At 38.4% G+C, this 27,626-nt stretch overlaps 1 protein-coding gene across 1 annotated transcript; it reads right to left on the reverse strand.

Moving 5' to 3' along the window:
- Positions 1 to 24,890: 24,890 nt before the first annotated feature.
- LOC120524564 (olfactory receptor 6N1-like) lies at positions 24,891 to 25,853 on the reverse strand. The gene has a single exon (XM_039746396.1). It carries the CDS (start codon positions 25,851 to 25,853, stop codon positions 24,891 to 24,893), a length of 963 nt encoding a protein of 320 aa, XP_039602330.1.
- Between the last annotated feature and the right edge of the window lie 1,773 nt (positions 25,854 to 27,626).

Below are 27,626 nucleotides of genomic sequence, written 5' to 3' on the forward strand. Positions count from 1 at the left end.
CATAACAGGCTTTAGTGAAGTGTGAGCACCTTTAGAAACACTAGTCAACTGGAAAGCATGCCTTTGGAATCATGAAGAAAATGAGAAACATGCAAACTCCATACATAAAGCACACCAGTCTCAATACAAGCCTTGACAATACTCTCATCTACTGTACTAGCATAACAAACAAGTTTCAATAATTACAAAATGAATTTTGCTTTTCTGTTGTTCTGAAAACATCAATGGTCTCATTTCCTGTTAATAAACAATATTTTCATTGTGCTATTGTGCCAACTGAAATAACATATTACATTTATCAAAATATATAATATAACTTAATAATATTTTACTATATATAAATACTAATATTTGATCAACAAATATCATATTGTAGTTCTGTTAGAGAGATATTAATTATAAAGAGACACGGATCACATTAAAAGGTGCACCTCCCAGCAGGCACGAGAGTGTCTATGATGGGATGTTAAAAAGGCGAAGAAGGTGCACGAGTGCCGCAATAGTCAATTCCGCATTTGTTTGATATAAGTAAGAATCAGCAGTGTACCGAGTTAAGATAAGTGTGCGTTGATGACCAGAGACCACACATACAAATCCACCTATACCTATTCGAGTACAGGTGTATATCTCCAAATAAATGAGTTCAATTTCAATCTAAGCTGCTGTGTGGAATTCTCTGCATCATTTACCAGTGTCCTGATCGACGCTCCGGAGTGAACACAATAAGTCCTGAACATACTAAAGATATAGTGGTCCTTTGTTACAAAATTTGGTCCTTCGAGCCGGAAAGTGTGTTTACAACGGAAGAAAGATGTCAGAGTATCAGTCCTACAGTAACCGTCCTCGACGCTTGACCCGTCCACCAGCCTATCTTAAAGAATTTGAAGTTCAGTATCCTGGTCAAGTTCCATTACCATCTGTGGCCCATACAGCACGCCCATCACCTGATAAGGAAAGGTATCAAGAGTATACCAATAAATACTACATCCCAATGAAGTCAACAAATCACTTTGCAGCCTCATCTCCTACCAGTCAGTACAGTTCCTATGGAGGAGAGAATAGATTGCACACTACAGTGGATCGGTGGGATGTACAAGATGTGAAAACACCTTTACTTCAAACAGAAGATGCTGATTTCTTACCACTGAGATACAACTTAGTTATTCACGACCTTGAACTTGAGAATCAACAGTTAAGACAGACTACACAGTCCATGAGAGAGGAGATCAGGCGCTTATGGGAGATGCAAGTAGGCATTCAAGAGCAGTTAAAAATAAATCAACAACTGCCCTCAACCCAAAGGCAACTGACCCAAGATCAAGTTCCCCCCGTGCCTGCACCCAGAACTCGTATTAGATCAGCTGAGAAGATTGCCTTTAACTTTGATCGAAATACTCCACCACTACCGCTCCGCGGCATAGACAAGTGGCAGATAAACAAGAAAAAACCTCTCTTGATGACAGTGAACCTAGTACGGGCCGAAACTTCATTCATCATAGACCATCAGGAGAGCAGCAAGCTCTTATGGTTCCAGAACCCCCAGGCATTCAATACGTATGTGAAGAATCTTCTTCTATGTATGGATCTGTAAACCATTGTTCCCACAACCAAGTTATTTGTTGCATACTCCTATTAGACAATATCAAGATATTCGGAAGTCGGAGCCACTAGAACTGACTCAAACCTATTCAATACCTCACGAACAGCACTGTTCTTATCCTCCCATGTTGCATTCTGCTCAAACAGGACAGCAGCACAGGGTTATTAAGCAAGAAATGACGTATAGAGGTCCAAAACCAACAATTCCACCTTTCAGTCATAGGGATCCCAGTGAGTTTGCCCGTCTCAGATTAGCTCTGGTGAACCTACTGCCAGAAGATGCCACCGAGCTCTTTAAATATCAGGTGTTGTTGGATCATCTGAAGCTAGAAGAGGCACGTCTAATAGCTGACTCATTTCTGAACTCGGTTACTCCCTATACAGACACAATGGCAGCATTAACAGAAAGATTTGGACAACCTCATCACCTAGCTTTGAGTAAAATAGCCACAGTTATGGACTCGCCTGATATTCAACCTGGTGATGCAGCAGGATTTGAAAAGTTTGCCCTTCAGATACAAGCCTTAGTGGGCCTACTCCAAACTTTAGGTCCAGAAGGTGATATCGAATTACGTTGTGGCTCACATGTCGCTCGTTTACTAACCAAATTACCTTCGGAGTTGCGATCATCCTTTAGAAGACAAATGTGCTACCAACCGGGCACTATTTATACCCTTCTGGATCTAGCAAAATGGCTTAAATTTGAATCTTGGTGCCAAAACTATGAAGGCCAAACCAGAGGCAAAGGACACAAGGATCGAGCGATGCACAGACCAGACAACAGAAAAGATATAGGAGCTAAAACCCGACAGACCACTATCTTTCATGGCACAGAGCAGTCTTCAGTGTCACCTACTTTGACATCATCAGCATCCGTGTCACATTCTACAAGTAAGAAGCCTGAGAAGAGCAAAGTTTTCTGCCCATACTGTGATAGCACTGAGCATTACCTGAGTCAATGCTCTCAATTTCAACAGCTTAATAAGGAGCAGATAATCAACTGGATTAAAACTAAAAATAGATGCTGGAGGTGTGGACGAGCCCATCAAGCTGCTCAGTGCACACTGAAGAAACCATGTCATCTCTGTAACAGGAAGCATCTTCAAATCCTGCATGAAGTAAACGATAGATCACCAAAGGAAGAAATTTGTTTAGTGAGTTCTACAAGTGAAACTCTGTACCTAGATAAACCGAAGGCTCCAGCCGCGTCCTCCTTAAAATAATCAAAGTTCGTCTACAACACCAAGATGAAGTTTTAGACACTTATGCTATTCTTGATGATGGATCAGAGAGAACAATCCTGTTATCTGATGCTACCCAGAAACTAGGTCTGAAGGGAGAACCAGAGGATCTAATACTAAGGACCATTAGACAAGATGTGAAGACACTGCATGGTGCTTCAGTATCCTTCAGAATAGCTTCAGTTTCGCAACCTAACAAGAATTATCTTATCACGAGAGCCTTTACAGCTGATCAACTGAGTCTGGCAGAACACTCATACCCAATAGCAGACCTACAGCAACGATACAACCACTTAAAGGGTCTTCCACTACAACCTGTTCATAAAGCATTCCCTCTCTTGTTGATTGGAGCTGATCATCCACACTTGATCACCCCTATTGCACCTGTGCGCCTTGGACCACCAGGGGGTCCTGCAGCAGTTAAGACCAGATTAGGTGGACATTACAAGGTCCAGCGCAACTACTTAAGGAGAACCTGCAACCACAGCAATGCCTTCATATTACCCTCACCCCTTCAATGTCTGAACTTTTCAGAAATGTTGAAAGACTCTGGCAAACAGACATCATACCTTACAGAAATGAGAGACTCCTAACAAGGTCTAAACAAGATCAAGATGCCATAGATCTACTGCATGCGAAAACGATAAAGGTAATGGTAGATGGTGTAAACCGCTATGCCACACCACTGTTACGCAAGAAAGATATGCCTTGTCTACAAGCATACCAAGAAGCTGTTATGCCGAGTTTACGAAGCATTGAAAGACGTCTGTCAAAGGACTCTACAAAGGCAGCTGCATACAATGAAGAAATTAAAAAATTGGAGGAGGCTGGATATGTTGTTAAGTTACCAGCAGAAACAATCACCTCCTCTGAAGAATCTTGGTTTATTCCTCACCATCTGGTTCAGCATAATGGTAAGAACCGGGTTGTATTCAATTGCTCCTTTAAATATCATGGACATAGCCTGAATGAATACTTGCTCCCTGGGCCAGCCCTCAGTCCGTCCCTATTAGGAGTGCTCTTACGTTTTAGGGAACATCCTGTAGCAGTAGGTAGCGACATTAAAGGAATGTTTCACCAAATCCGCCTTTTACCTGCAGATAAACCTCTTCTCCGTTTTGTATGGCGTAATTTGGAAAGTAGCATTTCCCCCCTTATCTATGAATGGCAAGTACTTCCCTTTGGCACCACCTGTAGTCCTTGTTGTGCCATTTTTGCTCTTCAACGACATATAATGGACAACACTGAATCAGGGGATGAGATCCGATCCTTAGTTGAAAGGAACTTCTATGTAGACAACTATTTGCAGAGTCTACCATCAACCCAGAGGGCAAAGCAACTGATAGACAAACTAAGAGATCTTTTGTTAAATGGTGGATTTGACCTTCGTCAATGGACTAGCAATTTTCCCAAGATACTAGAACATCTGCCACAAGAAGCTCGTTCAATCAGTACAGAACTCTGGTTGTCTCAGGATCGATCAGATTCCACAGAATCCACTTTAGGCTTGAAGTGGCATTGTTCCTCAGACACGTTCAAGTACAAGTCTCATCCAGTGCAGAAGACAACGGTTACTATGCCACATATACAGAGTACTCGCCAGTCAGTATGATCCTTTGGGGTATATTCTTCCATTCACCACACGTGCCAAAGTCCTGGTCCAGAAATTGTGGGATAAACAAAGAGATTGGGATGACCCTATGTTGCCTGAAGATCTATTAAGAGCCTGGAATGAATGGGAAGGAGAACTTCACGCTCTGAATAATATTAGTATCCCAAGATGTTATACGCCTGTTGATATGGACTTATTCCCTATTACCAGACAGATTCACATATTCTGTGATGCCTCAGAACAAGCTTATGGGTCCGTTTCTTACCTAAGAACCGAAGATAAAGATGGTAATATTCATCTTACCTTCATTATGGCCAGATCTAGAGTTGCACCAAAGCGTCGACAAACCATACCAAGACTAGAGCTGTGTGCTGCATTAAATGGAGCACAGGTAGCTAAACTCTTAGAAAATGAGCTTACTTTAACAATAAACCAAGTGGTTCTGTGGTCTGATTCCACAACTGTGTTATCCTGGCTTCAGTCTGAATCCTGCCGCTTTAAAGTATTTGTGGGAACCAGAATAGCCAAAATCCAAGAATTAACTGATCGCCATTCTTGGAGGTATGTGGACTCCAACAGGAATCCAGCAGATGATATCACACGGGGTCGAACACTAGCTGAATTGTCTGTACCACACAGATGGAATCAAGGCCCATTATTCCTTTATGAACCTGAGTCAGAATGGCCAGTAAGGCCGAATATTACGGTTCCAGAAGTTGAAGCAGAGCAACGGAAGAGTGTCTTTTGTGGTAGTATGGTGACGTCTCCTCTAATTCCTAACCCTAAGGAATACCATACATGGAGGGAACTAGTAGAAGCTGTAGTTCAAAGAAGGGGTGATCAAACTAGTCCTACCGCTGAAGACTATCGAATGTCAGAATTTCTTATCTTTCAAAATTCACAGTTAGACAGTTTTCCTGAGGAATATATGTTGCTGAAGAATGGAAAGCCTGTTCCTGCCACCAGCCGACTTCTTACTTTAGCACCAGAGTTTGACACATCATGTCAGCTTATCCGAGTTGGAGGCGATTGCCGTATTGAAGAGATTGAGCAGTTATCAATTCATCCTATTGTTTTAGACCCTCACCATCCAGTAACTAAATTAATTATTCAAGAATATGATGCCAAACTTCATCATCCAGGTCCCGAGAGAGTGTTTGCCGAATTAAGGAGAAATGTCTGGATCCTAAGAGGCAGAGAAGCAGTTCGCAAATTCCAACATACTTGCACTGATTGCCGTAAACAGAAGGCAAAGCCCCTTATCCCTAAAATGGCAGACCTACCCCTAGCAAGATTGAGGCTTCAAAAGCCTGCCTTTTTCAGCACTGGCATGGACTGCTTTGGACCGTTTCAGGTTAAGATAGGTAGGCGTTGTGAGAAGAGATGGGGCATTATCTTTAAGTGTCTCACTACCCGATGTGTGCATTTGGATGTTCTCAATAGTATTGACACAGATTCCTTCCTAATGGCCCTGAAGGTTCATAGCTCGAAGGGCACACCCTACGAGCTACTGTCTGACCAAGGCACAAATTTCCATGGTGGAGAGAGGGAGTTAAGAGAAACATTTTCCACCCTTAGTTCAGAGCTTCAGAAATTGCTTGCAAAGCAAAAAATCAATTTCCGTTTTAACCCACCAGGAGCACCACATTTTGGTGGCGCATGGGAGAGAGAAATTCGGTCTGTGAAGCAGGCCCTTTATACCACAGTAGGTTCACAGTCGGTGTCTGAAGAAGTACTTAAAACCGTTCTCATCGAAATAGAGGGAATCTTGAACAGTAAGCCTCTGGGGTATGTGTCATCAAACATTGCCGACTTGGACCCAGTTACACCTAATTTCCTGTTGATGGGGCGGCCTGATAGTTCTCTACCACAGGTTGTCTATCCCGTTAATGAGCTGATGGGGCGGCGGAGATGGAGACAGAGTCAAGTGCTTACTGAACAATTCTGGTCAAGTTTTGTCAAATACTATCTACCCAGTTTACAGGCCAGACAGAAGTGGCATAAGGAGCCTCAAAACCTACGAGAAGGAATGGTGGTCATGCTCGTTGATCCTCAGCTTCCTCGAGCACTTTGGTTAATAGGCCGAATTGTTAGAACCTTCCCCAGCCCAGATGGTCATGTAAGAGCTGTAGAGGTGAAGGTGAAGGATAGACTCTATACTAGGCCTGTTGCTCGTCTTATTCCCCTTCCGGACATTGAACATCAGGACTCTGATACTAATAAATCATAAGTTTAATATTTTTTTTTTTTTCTCTGTTTGAAATAAATAGCAAATATGCATAGCATATTTGGGGGCGGCAATGTTAGAGAGATATTAATTATAAAGAGACACAAATCACATTAAAAGGTGCACCTCCCAGCAGGCACGAGAGTGTCTATTATGGGATGTTAAAAAGGCGAAGAAGGTGCACGAGTGCCGCAATAGTCAATTCCGCATTTGTTTGATATAAGTAAGAATCAGCAGTGTACCGAGTTAAGATAAGTGTGCGTTGATGACCAGAGACCACACATACAAATCCACCTATACCTATTCGAGTACAGGTGTATATCTCCAAATAAATGAGTTCAATTTCAATCTAAGCTGCTGTGTGGAATTCTCTGCATCATTTACCAGTGTCCTGATCGACGCTCCGGAGTGAACACAATAAGTCCTGAACATACTAAAGATATAGTGGTCCTTTGTTACAAGTTCAGTATGCCGTAATTTCTACTTAAGACCAAAAATGTAATCAGATAATGTTCAAAATAAATCAGTTTTTATTCTACAGTATACAGCATGTTCACCTCAAGTCATCACTCCTCAGTATTTACTTGCAATCCTGTTAGTCCCAGATTACCATTAATAGCAAAAACAACAATAGAACTAATAAGCTCCAACGTGACTGAGGCTGCCTTCCACAGTTCTCATTAACTATTCTCAGCCTAATTATAAGGCGGCTACAATGTAACTCAGAGCAATTAGCGTGTCTTTGGTTTCTTAGCAAACTGCTGCTCTAAATTGCCTTGTTATAAAGCTTTGGGAGACACTAATGCAGTTTTGAAGCTTGCATGTTATGTTTCATCATGAATTTTGCCATAAAGTTTATGCCTTGCACATTAATGGCTACAGAATGAAAGGACGGAGTTTATGAGAAATTAAAAACATTGCTGCATTTTTTTTTAATCTATTCTGAAACTGCTTGCCATTTCAGTGACGTTAAGGCAACAAACGTCTTATTGCAAAAACCAAATGTAAAAATCGTATGAAAAATTGAATCTTTACAAATTAGTATTGCTGTACTGTGATACCTTACACATCTTTACAACATTCGTCTTGTGTATATGTTGTCAATCGATCAGGTTACAGACTACAGAAAGTCATCTTACTTGTACCCACCCTTTTTGGAATCTTATTCTCCCTGCTACTGAATCGGGCATTAGGATCATCAATTGAGGATTCATTATGTGCCTGTGTGAAAGATCAGACAGAGGGCTATTGAGTCTACTGAGAGCTAAGACCAGAGTTTGTGTAACTCGTAATACAGAGCATCTGTAGATACAGCTGGACTGTTTGTCTCAGGCCTGCAGAGATTTTGAACTGGCTCTTGATTTGCCTCCAGCTATTACCACTGACTGATGTCATTAAGCAGGTCACCTATCATGGATCAAAAAGTCACAATCTCTCCTTGGGCACAGAGGCACACAATCCTTCTATATAAAAGCGGTTGGGTGTCCTTCCATCCCGTGAGTGCTACGCAGGTGCAGAGATTCACACACGCCCCGTCCATTTTGTAGTTTCGTTTTTTCAGGTAAAAGATGATTTTCTACTCCAGACTGTGCGATATCTTCTTCTTCTTTCTTACTATATAAAAGCGGTCGGGATTGTCTTTCCATCCCGTGAGTGGAAAGCGTAGCGGTATTCCGCTTATCACAGACTTACTACTTGCAGCTTGCGGTACGAAGCGACATGATGTGAGCAGAGTTCTGGTGCTCCCATCGTTCCCTTGCTTTTGTGTGCGCGATGCGCTGGAACAATGGACAAAATTATGTCTCTGGAAATAATTAATGTTGATGGAGTACAAATGCCTCACCGCATAGTAAATATCAGGGGGGTTCAAAAGGGTGACCTCAATATAGAAAAAAAGTTTAAATTTCATCACAAAAATAACAGAAACTACGAGTATTAATGTAATACCGCTCAAATGCAATATAACCAAATTAATGAGTTTGTATAAAATATCAAATTGATCTACATATTGAATTGCCTTAAGAAGTGGTCAACTTAAAAGCTTAAATGGTGGGTCAGCCTAGTTGTATAACAAATGCAATCTGCCTCTTTTCTTAGTTCTTCTCGTGCATGTGGGAAAAAGACAGGTTTACAATGCAGCTCAAGATGACAGTTTACAATACTCTCTTATCCCCTGGATTTTATACGACAAACAATATTTTCAAAATTTAGGTTCTCTCACAGGCCAGTATCTCAAGCACGAACATACTGCTTCTGGTGGCTAAGGTGCATTTAGGAAATCCTAAAAATCATTACTTACAGAGAACTTGTCACCAGAAAAAGACTAATGGGTTGTCTGAAACTGTGCTTTAAAGATTTTGTAAGAAAGCCATAAAAGCATTTCAAGGAGTGGCAGCTCCAGGCTCCTTTTCCTGCCAGGGTCTAGCACATTATCAGCACAGTAGATGGCTGGAGGGGCAAATGAAGACTTAAAAAAAAAAGAAATAAGGCACAGCATAAACTGTAAAAATATCCATAATGCTACCTATTATATTACCAAAGTATGAAAAAGACATACATGACTTACTGTTAGTCTCTGTATTAGCTGCGTGTGCCTTTATTCATCCATATTCTGGGCAATGGAGGCTGTGAAGACTAACAGAATTACCTTTACAATAATTAGAGGTCATGTTTTCATGACAGACCCATCTCTGGTACATTTGTTTTATTTTTTAGCATTAGCGTATCTAACCTTGTTTCTTCTTCATGATGTTTTGCTCCATGACTTCTCTTATGAATTGGGTAATCATCGAGTTATCCAGATTTCGAGGCACCAAATGTGCATTAACATGCTTGCCCAGTTGCTTTTACACAATTGCTTACAAGCGTGTACACAATTACAACTTTCTTACCTGCACTGTATGTTCAATGAAGCAGAATGAGTCTCAATGAGTTTTTCTTGTAATGTTTGGAACAACCAGCAACTACAGTATATTCTAGAATTGGATGCAATATGTAACATTGCATCTAATATACAAAACAAGTGTCAACTTATTACTTCAACCAAGCAGGATTTTTCTTTCTATTGTTGTGGTATGAAATTTTGTGTATAAGTTGATACATATTTGAATGTCTTTATTTGTAATTTAGATAAAGCAATGTAATATTAGTGTTATGCCACTGATAGGAACAGTAGTGTTTGATATTTTGGCTAACCAACCCCGTTTAGGACTAAGTCTTTGTAATTTTATGACAGAGTCGGGGGGAATTGCCTAAAACTAGTATGGCAAGTGATTCTCTGCAGGACTTTCTCAATCAATCAACTCCCACAGGGAAGCCAGACTACATAGCTGGCATCATCAGCTCAGCAAATGGTTTTGGGGGCAGGTGTGAAAGGTATGGTGTACCCTATAGTTCTGAAGTATGGCTGTTTTACCGATTGGTTTGAATCAGAGGCCATTCTGTAGCATGATGCCCAATTGGTTTAAAGTGTTAGACAAAGAATGTATACATTTGGCTGCTTTACCCCTCTTTATTTCACCATAAAGGAGCATCTCACACATTATGGTCTGAAAATAAGACCACTCTAAGAAGCACAATGCGGAAGCCATAATGAGATAGGCATGTGGCCTGTTCTTAAGAAAGCTGACTAAAAATGATGACATAACTAAAGGCATTTCAGTAACTAATAAGTTTGTGCACCACCTGAAACTACACATCAGCATTTATCAGGTTGTATGGTTGCCAATATTCAAATTTACTTTGCTTATTGTTATTATTTTACAAATATTATCAATAATTATTATTATTATTTAAAGTTGTAACTTTACTCCTGTTTGTCTTTTACTTTATGTAATTGCCTGAGGTTATAGATGTAGAAGGGAAGGTGGGGAGAAGTTATAAAGGACAATGCCTTATAAAGAGTTGTAAGTCTATGAGATTTGAGGCATTCAGAGAAAGGCTACACAATAAAGAACACAAAAAGGAAATTAGAGTAATACAGAACTCTACCAAGACAAACAGTGTTGTACCAGTGCATGCTCCCCAACCTGACCTGACCTTTATACAATGTCCTTATGTATGAGACCTAAAGGTAGATAGTTTTGTAAATTGTGTTCTGTGTTTTTTCAGGTAAGGAAGAAGTACAGTAAGTTTCAAGCTAATTATGGCACCAGACAATGGCAACGTGATGCCTGTTGATTAACACATGCAAGTAAGAATTTTACTGTACTCTGTACTTTGACAATAAAATCCCTATTAACCTTAAAATGTTAGGCATAACAATGCATGTTTTTACCTTAAAGACTAAATAATACAATATTATGGCACACCGTCATTGTATGAAACTCTGCAATAATACAGTTTTCTCCTGCACCGTAGCATCAGTAGCAATTATACTGTAGAATCACTTCATATAAACTGCTACATGTCAAAATTCCAGAAAACACAGATAATAACAGAGTGAGCTCCAAAGATACTTTCAAACCTTGCAAGCACTTCTGTAAATTCTATGAATTTGCCCTTACTGGCAGTAACTTACCTATCGTATATCCCTTGGGAACCCCTGACAGAAAAGCAGTGATGCTGCATCTGCTCAACACCTGAGAACACATATTCCTTCTCACCCTTACATTGAACTTTACTGCTTTTAGCATCCTTGTCAATAATTGTTCCACTCACTTCCACTGTTGTCAAGTACAGTGGAACCTCGAGTCACAGCCGTAATTCGTTCCAAAACTCTGGTCGCAACACGATTTGGTCGTGACCCGAAGTAATTTTCCCCATAGGATTGCATGTAAATACAATGAATCTGTTCCGGACCGAATGAGCTGTATGTAAATATATTTTTTTTAAAGATTTTTAAGCACAAAAATAGTTAATTATGCCATAGAATACACAGTGTAATAGTAAACTAAATGTAAAAACATTGAATAACAATGAGAAAACCTTGAACAGAGAATGCTCGAATCAGTCTCTTTAAAAACAAGCCCGGTGCATTCTTTAACTGCCTTCTCTCTCTCTCTCTCTCTCTCTCGCTGCACAGGGAGAGACTGAACACGTGTGGAAATCATTGGCGCGCACAAACCGGAAGGGAAACTGGCTTGTTCGTCACCCGAGTGTGTGGTCGTGAACAGATGCAAAAGTTTGGCGAACTTTTTGGTCCTAACCCGATTTGTACGTGGTCCGAGGCGTTCGTGACCTGAGGTTCCACTGTACTGTATCCTCAAAGTGGCAAATTTGCTTAAATCGGGGGTTTTGACCTTTTTCTTAATGTGACCATTTTTTTTGGTTTTAAAAATTGACACCATAAAAAGAATGGCTCTCTTTAATTCTGAAGTGGGGTAAAAATATCTCCCTCTTTTACCATTTGTTTCAAAATAAATGCAGGTGCTTACCTGCCCCAGCATCTCCCCACACCTCAACAACCAACAACAATGGACTCAATGTTAAGTCCTCTTAACTTAAATGCTCCATTGAAGTTTGGTTTCTCATATGCATCCAACAAGATTAACTAGGTCTGAAAAACTAGCCAGACATGTCCATATGTAGTATATGTGTTGTCACTGTGCTGGTGAGCCAATCAATCAATCTTAGTACATAACAAATAAAGGAACTGCTCTTATTCATTCATTTCTGAGTCAAATATTTAACACTGGTCTAAATTCCAGTTTAATTTTCAGCCTCTGAAAGAATTAAGATTTCTGCAGTCTCCTGCCCACATGTTTGTGTGTCTTGCTCTACCACAGCATGCAGCTACTGCTCTCAAGTCCCAGCTAAACCCTTAAGATATACCAAATAGGATTACAGGTGGCCCTTAGGCAGTGCAGGATTTACGTATAAGCTACACAAGCTATAGCTTAGGGCCCCGCCTTCTTGGGGGCCCCCAAAACAAATCATATTTGGCACTTACATAGAATATCTGGACTTATAAAGGGCCCCATGTCTCAAATAGCTTAGGGCCTTATCAAGTCTAAATCCGGCCCTGCCCTTAGGTTATGACTGAGTCCTGTTCATGCTGATGTTCATAACCACAGTTTATATGTAAGTCAAGACTTTCACTGAATATATTTGTTCCATTTTTTGAAAATAAACAACAAAAGAACTTTTCAAGTGTGATATATTTTTTTTCTTTTAATACTAATAACTGACATTAAGGGTACACTGCACAAAAGTAGTGTCTTTCGCTGCTTTGGAGCCATGAGCTGCACTGTAACAAACTTGAGGATTTCTAATATGGTTTGTGATCAAGTGAAGTACTGCAAGTTCCACAGATAAATGTTGGGTCGCCAATCCGATCATTCCTGTTCAATTCAGTCCACAAAATAACAAAAAAGGGCCACTGTGCTATATGTTCAAAAAGAATAAGAAAGTAGTCTGACTAATGAAACTGTGGGGTTCTGGTCAGGGTGGAAAGAGCTCCATTCTACAGGTTACATCTTTCTGGCAGCTGAGGGCTTTATAGGTGGGTTACAGGAAGGGACAGAGTTTGTTGCCCTCACTGGGTGTCTTCTGTGTAGCACTAGTAGCACTAGTGGCTTGTCATCTGTGGAAATGCAGAAGAAATTCAAGTGAATGAAAATTATGAGATGGGTCTAAGTGAAGCCTGCAATGTCTATGATGTGAGTCATTTAACACCCACAACATCAAGAAACATCCACAACCTTAATCTCAAAATACCCCATAATGTTACCCTTGAAGATATCATTATGTCAGTTCATTTACTCAACAGTGGTCATTATTTGAGTGAGAAAACCCTCCCATAACCATAATGTTAACCATAATGTAACTGGGTGCACCACCTAACATTGACAATCTCCTCAATGGAGACTCTATTGACAGGCGAAGTGACTGACATTGTGGGTGTTAAGTGATGTGGGCATTATGTGCCTTGGGCTGAAGCTACACTCTTGTCAAAAAGCCTTTCTTCAACATTCCTATATCTAAAAATGTAAAAAAGAGCACCAGCTAATTGTAGGGCCCACTTACATGCAAACACACACTTTCACAGTGGGCCAATTTGGAATCACCAATTAACATAACATGCATGACTTTGGGAATGTGGGGAAAAAAACCCACTACACTATCTCTGTTGGGGTATGGTCTCCACAAAATATTAAAATTGTGGCATAGGAGTGTGTTCCATGGATTTAGTTCATCACACCTGATGGTGAAGCTGCATTCCAAATAGTTTCTTAGTGATAGTGAATGAAACAGGCAAGTTTTAGTTCACATACAGTTTCACAAAACTGACATTAAAATTGATTTTGTAGGCAATTTTGCAATTGGCAAACACATAATTCACTAAAGCATGATTTGGAGTTTCTAAGGTTTTTAGGGGTATTAAAAAGGGATATTCTACTTCCTAAAGCCTCACTAATACTTCTGTGTTTGCCTGCAATCTTTTCCACAGTGGTGGAAAGTCTGTAATTCATATCACACTAATTAAATCAGTTCTGTTAGTGCCTCTCAATCACATTACTGCAGAAAGGAATATTTGATTTTTTAAAATGTGACATGCCTCATATTTCGCACACAGATATGCCAAAACTTCCTACAAGAAAACTCAGTACACAGAAACTCACTGCTACCAAAGCCTAAGCTGATTACCTACAGTAGCAACCATCTTATCCTAGTCGAGGGTATGCACACTTCGAGTGGTTTGTTTTTTTTCAGTAAAGATCTTAATTTAGATTCAAAATAACAGACTGTACTAAATGACATGCAGAATTAAAACATGAAAGTACTTCCAGACAAGAATTAAATACCTTTCTTTTTGTGTCAATGGCACGATTTTTGCAGAAGTGAACACAAATCATTTTGCAAATGTTTTTGTGAAACAAACACTAAGGAATCATCAGACCTCTGCATTAGAGTTTTTTTTTTATCTTATTCCATTGCCCATTGTATTCATTAGCCCACTACAACTACATCTCTTTGTTTTAGTATGAAACTAATTTGCCTGATATCACGTTAAGGTGTGATGAATTAGGCCAGCATCATACTATTAACCTTTTCAATATATTATTATTATTTTCAGTTCTAGTCTTTATTTACATAATCTTAAGAAAATCAAATCACATTGTAAACTGTCACACTGTGCCCTCTGTGCCCACAGTTGACCATCCAGAATCACAGTCCTGGCGCTGTACAACTCTTTGCCACGTAATTAGTCACCCCCATAATTCCTACGGTTGTCACTTTTGATATGCTCTACCGTTAGGTAGTTTGCCTATTACTCATAGCAAGTTGTGTCATCTTCTGCCAAGAATTTTAATCAGGAGTCTATTCCTGACATCAGGACCACCATAGATGAATTGATTTTTTGAGTAATGGCCCATTCTCAATACCCCAGTGATACAGTTATATCTGAGACCAGGGTTGCAGTTTCTGATACTATCATATCAGCATATATACCATCCTTTACCATGCCATGTTCAAACTCACTTAAATCTGTCGTAGTCCCCCTTTCTCTCTCTAATTTTCATACACTCAAGACCGCTTGGTAAATCATATACAGTACATACCTATCTACTTTCAAATAGCATTTTCCACATATAAGATGATGACAGATACATGAAAACTGTAAGTTTATGTAGTAATGACATCATTTTGTGTACAATAAATATCAGATATACAGGCAGTACCCATCCCAAGATTCTGATCCCCTTGACATTAAAGGATTGGTAGTTGGGTTGTGGAATAACCATATCATCAGGAAGACCACACTAATCTTTTTTGTATAATATTCACAAATATCTGCTTTGAGGATTTACTGCTTTTTTTTTATTGCCCTTCTAATAGTTATACGTTTACTAATTTGAAGTACTCATTGTTATTTGTTTTATAACAATTGTGGTAGAGTAAAGCACTGTAAGTTTGGTAAAAGATGTTGGGTTGCCCACTCGGTTATCCGTGTTTAATTTTCTCCGTAAAAGTAACAAAAAAGTGTCACAACACGCGCCAATACAGGAACTCAAATAATCAAGATAAGAAAGCCATCAGACTAGGCAATCGTTTTGGTTCTGGTCTGGGTGTCCTGCGGTGCATTCTTTCAAGTCTGAACACCTTCTTCTGGCAGCTGCAGGCTTTATAGGCAGGAGACAGGAAGGGGAGGAGTCATTTTCCCTCACTGGGTGTCTTCTCTGTACTGTAGAAGAACATTAGAGGTGAATGTAAGCGTGAGCTCCCCATCTCAATCCGAAGTGGTAGTACCTACCTCAGATGAGCCCAGAGAATGATCCACACACGTGTGACACAGTTTATGGAAACTTACAGGATGCTGATTTCTTGAAATTTAAACATCAAACTGTGTTGATTAGTTCATATTGTATTTTTAAATTTACATTAAGTTAAAATCCATACAATTTATCAAATTGTTTTACATTTATTTAATATTTATATTTCTAATGTTGCAGCATGACTACTATTTCAATACTTCTTGATAAAACAGTAATTTTTGGTTTTGCCCGCCGGTGCATAAATTAATAAAGTTCCTGGTATGTTCAATCTTGAGGAGGTTTCTGTGCAGAAAGCATTGGTTTTCTTTTTTGTAAACCGTTTTGCATTGAAGCTTAACAAGAGAACATTTAGGATTCACAGAAATAAATTTTCAAAAATAAAACACAAACTGTCAACTATGGAAAAGAGAAAATGTAAAAATAAGAACAAGACCCGGGTTTGCCAGCACCCACCAACATTCAGAAATTGTCAAAGCTAATAATGCCTGTTGCTTCAGTTGCCTGACTTTGAGACATGCTTATAGTCAGAGTGAATGACATTTGCACAGGATATTACATTTGTTTGTCTACATTAAATAACCTCAAATTAATGCAATGTACTAATATATGGTCTTCTATAAATGAACAATAAAGAATACAAATCCATATATGAGAGTCTGTCTGTGGGGGGGGCGGGGTTATGTCGGGGTTCCTCATTATTCTTTGAAACTCGCAGGGTCATTGGAACAGTGGCACCTCCAGAAAATGTTTAGCAGGGGGGCCAGATGGAGGCTGGAAAGAAAATGTTGAGGGGACACTCCAAACTCAGTAGTATAGCTGAATTTAGTGTATACAACTGTCTTGTTGTACAACTGATGGCAGTAATTGCGGCCATTAATTCAAGTTCAAGCACTTTATTGTCATTGTGTAACACAACGAAATTACTTTTAGTGACAGCCCCAAGGTGCATTTAAAGAAAAGTCAAATAATTCCAAATATGTTGTATACAGTGTTAAATGGTCAAGTAACCTGAGCAAATTATTATTGCACCTGTTAATGAATAGTACATTACATATTCTATATTGTAATACATTAGTATATTACACATTACCAGAATAGCTCATTGCACATGTTCAATTAAAAATGATCTCAGACTGAAGATATTCAGAGTTCAGAAAGTTTGTGGCAGATGGGAAAAAGCTATTTTTTAGACTAGTTGTGCATACACGGATTGACCTAAAGCGTCTTCCTGACGAGAGGAGCTCAAACAAAGAATTTCCAGGATGAGTTTTGTCCTTGAAAATGTTTTTGGCCCTTCTCACACAGCGAGTGTGAGTGTGTATAAGACAGCGAGTCTTATACAAGAGTTCAAGTGATGGCAGTTCAGTCCCAATAATGGCCTCTGCTGTTTTTACGACCCGCTGCAGGGCTTCTTTAACAGCCTTGGTGCAGCTGTTGTACCTGCAGGCCATCATGCAGTTAGTTGAGATGTTCTCTGTAGTGCATCTATAGAAATTAACCAGCAGCTTCTGGGGGAGGTCAGCTCTCCTTAGCTTCCTGAGAAAATAGAGGCGTTGTTATGCTTTGCCTATTATAGCCAAGTTGTTGTCAGCCCAGGACAGGTCCTCTGAGATGGTGACTCCTAGAAACTGAAAGCTGGAAACTCTCTAAACAGCATCTGCATTGATTGTGCAAAGAAACTGTGCAAAGAAACTGTTAAGTTCCTCTGCTAGGTTGGCATTGTTATTGGCCAGTGTGTATTGCATGTGATTTTTCTTTTTGTAATCCGTGATTAATCAGATGCCTTGCCACATTCGCTGTGAGTTTGAGTTATTGTCAAAGTCGTCCTCAATCTGTTGTTTGTAACATTAGTTTAGCAGACTTGATGCCCTTCTTAAGGTTAGCTCTCGCATCTCTATAGGCTGAGGTGTCTCCTAATTTAAAGGCTTTGTCCCTTTCCCTGAGCAGCTGTTTGAATTCACTAATCATCCATGGTTTCTCATTTGGGTAGATCTTAATCCTTTTGTTGACAGTGACATTGTCCACACAGTAATTAATATATGACAGCACAGATGAACCTATTCAGTGCCATTTTAAAGGGGTTATTGAGTCTAATTAAATAACTAAATTGCTGAAATGATATTATGCAACATTTATATTGCAAAACTAACGGGCCCTGTTACTTGAATTCAAATGGGCATCAGATGAAGCTATTATACTCAATTGTTGATTTAGTAAGAATGCTGAACAAAAATGTTCAGTCAGTCAGCCATTGTTCAACCCGCTATATCCTAACTACAGGGTCATGGAGGCAATCACAGGGCACAAGGCAGGAACATATCCCCGGGAAGGGCGCCAGCCCACTGCAGGGCACACACACACACCAAACACACACTAGGGACACTAGGATCACCCATGCAACTAACCTGCACGTCTTTGGACTATGGGAGGAAACTGGAGCACCCAGAGGAAACCCATACACTGGGAGAACATGCAAACTCCATGTAGGGAAGACCTGGGAAGCGAACCCGGGTCTCCTTACTGCGAGGAAGCAGCACTACCCACTACACCACTGTGCTGCCCAAAAATATTCAGAATCATCCTAATAAAAAACAAACAATTGAATTTAACCAAGGAACATGCACTGTACAATTCTCTCCTTACCACAATATTTGATTAGTTTGGTTCTCATCTCCTGTTTGCATTCTCAGGTGTAAAATCATTTGCTTGCTCTTCAGTATACCTTTATTTTCCTCTTACACTACTTTTGGAAAATATGGCAACAAAATGCTTAAGCTTAATTATCTTTATCTTTGTAGTTATATAAATGTCCCCACTTACTGTAGATTTACTATTCCACTTTGTAAACTTTGTTTGTGATCAGTCAGAAGGTCTATGAATAAGCAACAAACAATAAGCAGTACATAACAAGCAATATAGTTTCACAGCACCATGATACAGTTTCCTGAATCAGGCAGCAGTAAAAATAAACTGACTTGAATACTGACTTCCAGGACATGCATAACTTTTGTATAACACGGTACAACACCCTAGTACTATAATCTACTTAAAATTAATAAAAATCAACACTCAGATGTTTAAAGGAGTTATTTTTAAGAGGTGGATAACATGGTGGTGTCACAGCTAGTGTTGCTGTCTCTCTGCTTCAGAGTACTGAGGTTGAATTCCTGGTTTGAGGAATAAAAGGAATTTAGATAGCTAGATAGAGAGATACTTTATTAATCCCAAGGGGAAATTCACATACTTCAGCAGCAGCATACATAAAGAACAAAATTAAATTAAAGAGTGATAAAAATGCAGGTATAACAGTCAATAACTTTGTATAATGTTAATGTTTACCCCCCTGGGTGGAACTGAAGAGTCGCATAGTGTGGGGGAGGAACGATCTCCTCAGTCTGTGAGTGGAGCAGGATAGTGACAGCAGCTGCTCCTATGTCTGGAGATGATACTGTTTAGTGGATGCAGTGGATTCTCCATGATTGACTGGAGCCTGCTCAGCACCCATCGCTCTGCCACAGATGTTAAACTGTCCAGCTCCATGCCTACAATAGAGCCTGCCTTCCTAACAAATTTGTCCAGGTGTGAGGCATCCTTCATCTTTATGTTGGCTCCTCAGCACACCACCACGTAGAAGAGGGCATTTGCCACAACCGTCTGGTAGAACATCCTCAGCATCTTATTGCAGATGTTGAAGGACACCAACCTTTTAAGGAAGTATAGTCGGCTCTGACCTTTCTTACACAGAACATCAGTATTGGCAGTCCAGTCCAATTTATCATCCAGCTGCACTCCCAAGTGTTTAGAGGTCTGTACCCTCTGCACACAGTCTCCTCTGATGATCACGGGGTCCATGAGGGGCCTGTGCCTCCTAAAATTCACCACCAGTTCCTTGGTCTTGCTGGTGTTCAAGTGTAAGTGTGAATTTGCATGTTCTCCTAAAGTCTGTGTCTGGTTTTCTTCTCACATCTCAAATACAGTCATGTTATATTAACTGGTGAATCTAAACTGGCCAATTGAAGGTCTATTCATGAACATGACCTGACATAGACCTGGTTGGCCTGTCCTTGGACCCTTCCAGGCAAGCTCTGGGCCTCAAGGACTCTGATTTTGAAGAAGATGTTGCAGTAAAGGATGGGTTAATATCAGAGTATTTCTAATATTTTTTAAAAAGTTCTATGTGTTAATCACATATCAAGATATCAATCGGTTGCATTTAGTTCAGAATGCAGCAGAAAGAATCTTAACCAGAAAAAAGAGAATCTGAGCACTTCTTTCTAATTTTGGCGTTGCTACACTGGCTACCCTTGTCCTTTAGAACTAACTTTAAAATACTACTAATGGTGTATCAAGCCTTAAATGACCTTGTTGTTTCCTACATCTTGGTGCACCTGTCCTCCAACACTCCAAGTTGTAACTTGAGATCTTCTAATGGTGGTCTGCTTATAATTTGAAGAGCCAAGCATAAAAGAAGTGTGGAGGCAGCCTTTTGCTGTTATGCAACAAAAATCTGGAATATGTTACCAAACGAGTTTCGAAAGACTAATACTATGGATCATTGTAACAAACTCCAAAAATCCTATTTTTGAAATATTGTTTTATCATGGCAGCAGTTTACTTCAGCTCTTAATATCCTAGATATATATAGAATTATCATTCTCTTCAGTGAATCTGCAATCTTTAATAATCTTTACTTTCCTCTGTTTTCTTTTCTGGTTCTGTGACACCACCACCTGATCAAAGTTCCATGCAGCTGCCTGAGATGCCTGAATAAAAGCGAATACTTCAACTTGTCACAAGACCCACTTTGTCAAATCCTCTAAGATGAAGCCTAACAAAAAAAATAATAAAGAACTACTTAAGAACGTTTATGTTCAGTATATTGCTCTGTGGGGGCCTTTGGGGGTCTTTTAGCCTGGAACTCCTGCGGATTGTTTTTGTTCCTTGGCTTAGAAACTTCCAAAAAATTCTGTATTTTAAGCACCGTATTTATCTTAATTATATGTCTTTCTTATGTATGTATGCATTATTGATTTATCTTGTGAAATCTATTTATTTGTTATTATTCTTATCTAAATTTAATTTGGTATGGTATGGAGATCCTAAATTGTCCCTAGTGTGTGCTTGGTGTGTGTGTGTGTGCCCTGCGGTGGGCTGGCTTCTGCTAGGGTTTGTTTCCTGTCTTGCACCCTGTGTTGGCTAGGTTTGGCTCCAGCAGACCCCCGTGACCCTGTAGTTAGTTTATAGCGGGTTGGATGATGAATGGATGTGTTGAAGTTTTATTAATTTATAATACAACATTGACAACACTGTTCTTTTTTTATATGAAAAGTTTCTTTTCTTCAGTCCCATTCTCTATACTGGGGTCTTTAATCTACACATCAGCCAGCAAGTAAACCTAATTCTAGTTCAGAGTTTAAGGATTATTTGTATAATTAGAAACTGAAATACTGCATTCCCAGTACTGCAAATTAAAAAAAATTACTTAATAAAGCAAACGTGAATGAATAATATACATGAAATTACAGAGATGTTATTATATAAAGGCACTCATTGGAAGGGTACGGTATAGTGTGTGCCCTGAACATTTTAAATAAAAATAAAACTTGTGGGTAATATAATATGTGATTTACTGCCAAAGCATTAGAGGAAAATGTACCCCTAGATTCAGTTATGTAACTTCAAATCTGCAAACTGACATTACCAGATTTATCACCAGGGACCAATGCCAGTCTCAAAATGTCTTCAGATGTGACAGCTACTTTGCCCCACTGCTGTTTGACATTTTGTGTGGAACTCGAGCTTCTGTCTCAGTGAATTCTCAAGGAATTATTTCAGGAGTCAACAAAGCCGTTTCTGTCCCTTAAGGACTTCATTGTGTTTACAAACTCTGAATAGACTTGCGTCAGCTTTTAATTTATCTTAAGGGACTTTAAAGGAACACAGTGACTCTAATTGACTTGTATACTTGAGTTTAGTACATCACACTGTGCCATACATTTGCTCCTTTTGCTATAAATATTTTTAAAAAATCTTGTTAAATTGATTTACATTTAGCATAAAATTAATACATTCTAAAGCAAAATAATATTTTAATTGACTTTAATGTGAAGATAAATTGCACCACACTGGAACTCTATTCTTTGTTATTCCTTGAATTTTTAGAAGACAATTCCACAACCTGATTGGATGGCATTATTTATTTAAATGACTAGCTGAAATACCTGGCATTGCCCAGGAGGAGTTGTTTTTTTTTGTAATTGCTTGAGAAATATATAATTAAAAAAAACAGAACTTTAAAAATAAAAATCAATTAACAAATAATGAAGACTCACTAATGTGTTTGTCGTGTGGTTTTGTATGTATGTTATCATCTAGTGGATGCTCAGAACCAGCCAACTCTATTTAATTTCCAAAGCAACAGGGGCGCGGTGGTGCTTTTACGTAAAGAATGCTGGCAGTCACCTCCAGTTTGCTCTCTGGTGGTCATTCAATGTGTCAAGTGAATGATAACATGCATACATGATCGCAAGATTACCCACCACCCTACCCAGAAGGTGGTGGGTTAGGGTTGATTTCACCCTACAGCATCTTCAGTCAGCCAATGAGGAACATGTGTACCAAGTTTCTTAAAAATCACTCCAGCCCTTCGGAAGTGATGCTGGAACGTACATACATACACACATTGACTTTTATATATATATAGATATTCAAAATATATATATACTCAACACTGTTCAGAGATGTACTTTAAATTATTTTAACTTTGAGAATAAAAATGTATTATAATTGGGTGAACCTTTACATATTATAATGCTGATTTTCATTGGAAATGTAGACATCAAGATCTGATGAATATATTGTACATGAATAAATCATAAAGCAAAAAAAAAAAAGGTTACACTGACTAGCATGCTATTACAGAATAAATGAAGCCTTCATTTACAAATATGATTTTTGACACCATGGATGGTTGGATATCTTCACTGACACTACTTTTGATATCTTTCCATTATGAAAAAACAAACCCAGCAGTGAAAACACACCATGTTTTTACTGTTTTAGGAGATGTTCACATTGTTACCTGCTTCTCTGAAAGCCTTTGCACTGCACCGGAGAGCTCCAGCATGTGTGAAATATAATTAGCATTCAGAAAAGATTTCTAAATTGTCAAACACTTGTAAGCCAACTTTTTCAGTTCCATTACTGTTTAATATGGTGCACTGCAAGACAAGGCAACACAACAGTGCCTCCTCCTACTGCATCAAAATGCTAGACTGACCTTCTGGCTAGGTGGCTTGTAGTGGGGGGTCAATTTGTTTTCTTTCACATAATTTCCTCCACATACCCAAAGACCTGAGTTTAGAGAAGCTTGATAGAAGAGTCAAAACAGGCCCAATCTTCGCATTCTATACTGTGTATGACCTGTGATGGACTGGCATCCCAAAATAGGTTAGTGGCTGCAGTGTTGCCAGTATAGGCCACAGGTAACCATTGTTCTGTAGTGGAAAAGCCAGCTCAGAAAACAAATGGATGGAGGAACTTTTTCACTTGAATTTCATTCATCAAAAAACAGATCAGAACTAGTAATAAACTTTTAGTGAATGAGGTGCTAAAATATGTGATATAGACATGTAGGGAACATGATTAGATATTTAAAATTAGAACAGAAACAGAAAATGTATTTGTTAAATACCAAAATACAATTTATTTTGCAAATTATAAAAATACACATTAACACAAAGGTATGGGTTTCACAAAAAATGGCATTAGGCAGTTAAAGAAGGTAAAATGCAAAATTCCTAAAGCATTTGAACTTCATACATTTTAGTAAGATGAGCACCGTGTCATTTGTTGTGCACAGTTCATTTATGGCAGGCTAGTACCTTAATGCACTGCAATTTAAACTCTTAGAGTCTATTATCTTTACATAGTGATAAAAATAATGCAACAAAAAGTGCATCATTAATAATTACACAATATACAATGTACACTTGATAAAAACAGATTAAAATCAAAAACATCTTTTAAAGCTTCTGCACATCACCTCACCCAGCCTGATGGAAATCCAAACATATTCTGCTCTGCTGAACAGGAAGTTTTTAAAATTTGTTTTCAGAGAAAATTTAGTATAATAGATTTAGTGGTGTAACCACCTACATAAATAACAGTTGGCTTTAAGTTATGATCAGGATGATTTTTTTTTTCCAGTTTTAAATTTAAACTTCATGACAAAGTGTTACAGTATCTCATCTGGGTTAGGTCATGTACCAGAAGGGCAGCTTAGTTAGTAGCTAAACAAACGGGCTTGACGGACTGATTGGTCTCCTTTTGTTTCTAAAATTGTATGTGTTTCAGATGCTTCAGGGATAGGTCTCGAGTCCTCTCAACCCCGAACAGGAATAAGTTGTTTTGAGATGTGGATATATTATTTTTACTATTACTGTTAATTCAATACATTCCTCTTCTTAACTTAGAATATCAGGATATATTATAGTAGGTTTCATATTCTGTTTAGGAATTAGAGCATAGGCTTATTAAATGATTTACTGAGGCTGGTTTTTTATACCCATTTTTTTATTTAATGCAACACTGTGCTACCTATCTAGATAAATGGTTGTTTCTAAATAATTACTCAAAGTAGAAAAGGTATGAGTGCAGTGTGCTGCGAAAAAAATCCTTTATTCATCATAAAATGTAATGAGATCACAGTGTTCTTTCATTGTAAATTAACCTTTTTATATCATCCATAAAGAATATGAACATAAGCCAGAGGTGGCCTTTCAGAAATACAGACTCAGTCCAGGTTTTTATGGCCCCAATTCAAGTGTGCTGACCTTAAAAACAACTCCGGTTTGTCTTCCTAAATTGTTTATCCAAAATCAATTCTCCAACACAGACTCAAACTGTTGTGGTAAAAATTGCAAGTATGGTTATCATGCAGGCATTGTCAACTAAGATCAAAACACACTCTCTATTTTGAAGCAACTTGTACCTTAATTATCATTCTTTGTTACTTTTCTTCGGTGAAGAAGTCTGAAAAAACTTTTCTGAATGTCTTTTGTTTTCAGGCAGTAGATGACAGGGTTCACCATGGGAGGTATCAGATTCTGGAGCACTGCTGCCATAATGCGTGCATCAGTAGAGAACCCTGAGATTCTATAAGAAATAAAGACAAACACTGCAACAAGGTAAAAAAGGGTGATAACAAACAAGTGGGCAGCGCAAGTGGAAAATGCCTTTCGGCGTCCTTCGGAAGAGGCCACTTTAAGAACAGACCTAATTATTTTAAAATAGGAAAAGACTATAAAAGCTAAAGGAATTAACAACACTGACATGGCTATGGTCAATGAAACAATGGCATTTAAAGTGACATCAGCACAAGCTAGCCTGACCACTGCTGAATAATCACAAAATGAGTGCAAAACTATATTGGGTCCACAAAAGGGTAACCTTAGAGCAAGATACAAAGGCACCATTGGGGTCATCATACCACCGATCCAACATAAGAAGCATAATTTCACAATATGATTTGTGGTCATTATGGTTGGATAGTGTAAGGGATTGCATATTGCTACATACCGGTCATATGCCATGACCATAAGTAGAAAGGATTCCATTGTACCAATGCCAATATAGAAAACCATTTGAGTGAAACAGGCTCCAAAAAGTATGGCTTTGGTGTGGAATACAAAATTAGTCAGCATTTTTGGCACAGTCACAGAAGGAATGCATATATCCACACATGCTAAAACACTAATAAGCATATACATGGGTGTATGAAGAGCCTCGTCCAGTTTAATTAGGATTAAAATTGAGAGGTTTCCCAGTAACACAATTATATAAATGACAAAAAGTAACACAAAAATTATGATTTGGGACTGTTCATCCTGCAGTCCAGAAAATCCATTGACGATAAATTCGGAAATGGTGGTGACTGTTTGATTGGAGGATCCCATGTTCACAAAAGTTTTGCCACCCAGTGGGAGCTGAAAGAATAATAGATGAAAAAGAACTAAAGTGTAGAATTTTAAATAATATATGTGATCAAGATAATAAGTTGCCTAGTTGATTCTCAAGCATCATATTCACATAATCCAAAGGCAGCTTTTCATTAAAATAATAAATGTGTTGGATTTGCTATTGAAAATTTAGCAGAGATTGGTAATTTGATTTATATCTCTGAATAAACTAATCTCTGATGGTTCATAAATCCTAAAGCTGTTGCAATACAATTGCTAGTCTTTAGTTTAAATAAACAAAAGATCCAAAGTCAAATACATGTAATTTAAAATCATTGCAAGGCACTTTCGAATTACAGACCAGTAATACAATTAGAGTCACATGGTGTGCAGTGGTAACAACTGAATGGGTTTCATTGTGGTGTCCACAGTTCCACCTATTAACATGTACAGCCAAAAAACACAATAACAGACTTTAGTGGCTTGATCAGAATGTTTTTCTGGGAAATAACTGTAAAAAATATCTTAACATTTTTATATTATCAATGTTACAACTTACTCTTTTTTTGTGCTGTACAACTCCACGCACATAGGAGATAACCCCAGCGGTCTCAGAGCTGATCCTCTTTTCTGTGCATGGATGTGTTGGAAGTTCTCTGCCCTTTTTATTTCACTCTTCCCTGTCTCTGGAGCATTTGTTACGAGGAAATAGAGACAGAGTGAGCTGTGATATACATTATTAGATGGAAGAGTATTGCTAAACATGTACAATTTCATACAAATAGAAACAAGAAATCAGGCCAAAATAATGATCATAATGTGTAAAATAAATTGTGTAGACAGAACAGTTGATTACACATTAACAAATAAATCCTGTTAATCTATTTAATCTTTACTAATGTATCTTAGTATGCATCCTGCTTAACAAAAATTTTCATGACAACTCTGTCATACTAAATAAAAACAACCTACTTTTCTGAAACTATAAAGATATAACAACATTTCTTACAAATTTAAAAATAAAAATTCACACATACCCAACTTGCTGGTGCTGGTGTTAGAATGAGAATGAAAGTCAAAGACCTTTTGTAGATTCACAGATATATATTTAATTAGGGTGCCCCTAAAGAATTGATAATGAGTGCTTTTTTGAAGCAATTACTGCCTGATGAAAATCCTCACAGGTACAACTTCACGCGATGCATAATGATGTCCCTGTGCTGCTGTACTGCTTTTAGAAGTATCTCTTGATTTGGCTGATGTCATGAAGCATCATTGGAATTGTTTCCATACTTTATATTAATAGAAAGGCAAATATTTAGCCATGTTTTTGTATTAATATTGTGCATAGAGTGTGAAAATACGTATTATGTTTGTTATTATTATTTTATTATTGCTTTAATTTTATTTTTGTCTTCACCAAATACAATTTGGGAGTGATTGAGCTAATAATTGACTTTTCAGCTCTTTAACATAAAACAAGCCATACTACTGATCACAAATTGTTAGAGAACTGGTTGATTCCTATATACAGGAAATGCCAAAGCAAATGTAAGATGATTAAATTTAGCAATCTTCTTAGGTTTATTGTTTCTAAAAGGTAAATAGTAATAGCAAAAAACATCCACCAACTATTTTCTTATTTTTCAAAGCTGTTTTAATCTGATCAGAATTGTGGGAAGGTAGAATCTCTCTGCTTGCCTTAGACATAAGGCCAGAACCAGACTTGAACGGAGTGATATCATCACCAAACATCACATTACCCATTAC

The sequence above is a fragment of the Polypterus senegalus genome, chromosome 2 (genome assembly GCF_016835505.1).
Source record: "Polypterus senegalus isolate Bchr_013 chromosome 2, ASM1683550v1, whole genome shotgun sequence".
NCBI classification, from domain to species: Eukaryota; Metazoa; Chordata; class Cladistia; order Polypteriformes; family Polypteridae; genus Polypterus; species Polypterus senegalus.

Coding starts and splice junctions, on each gene's coding strand:
- LOC120524564 (XM_039746396.1), bottom strand. CDS start 25,853: ATGGGATCCTCCAATCAAACAGTCACCACCATTTCCGAATTTATCGTC.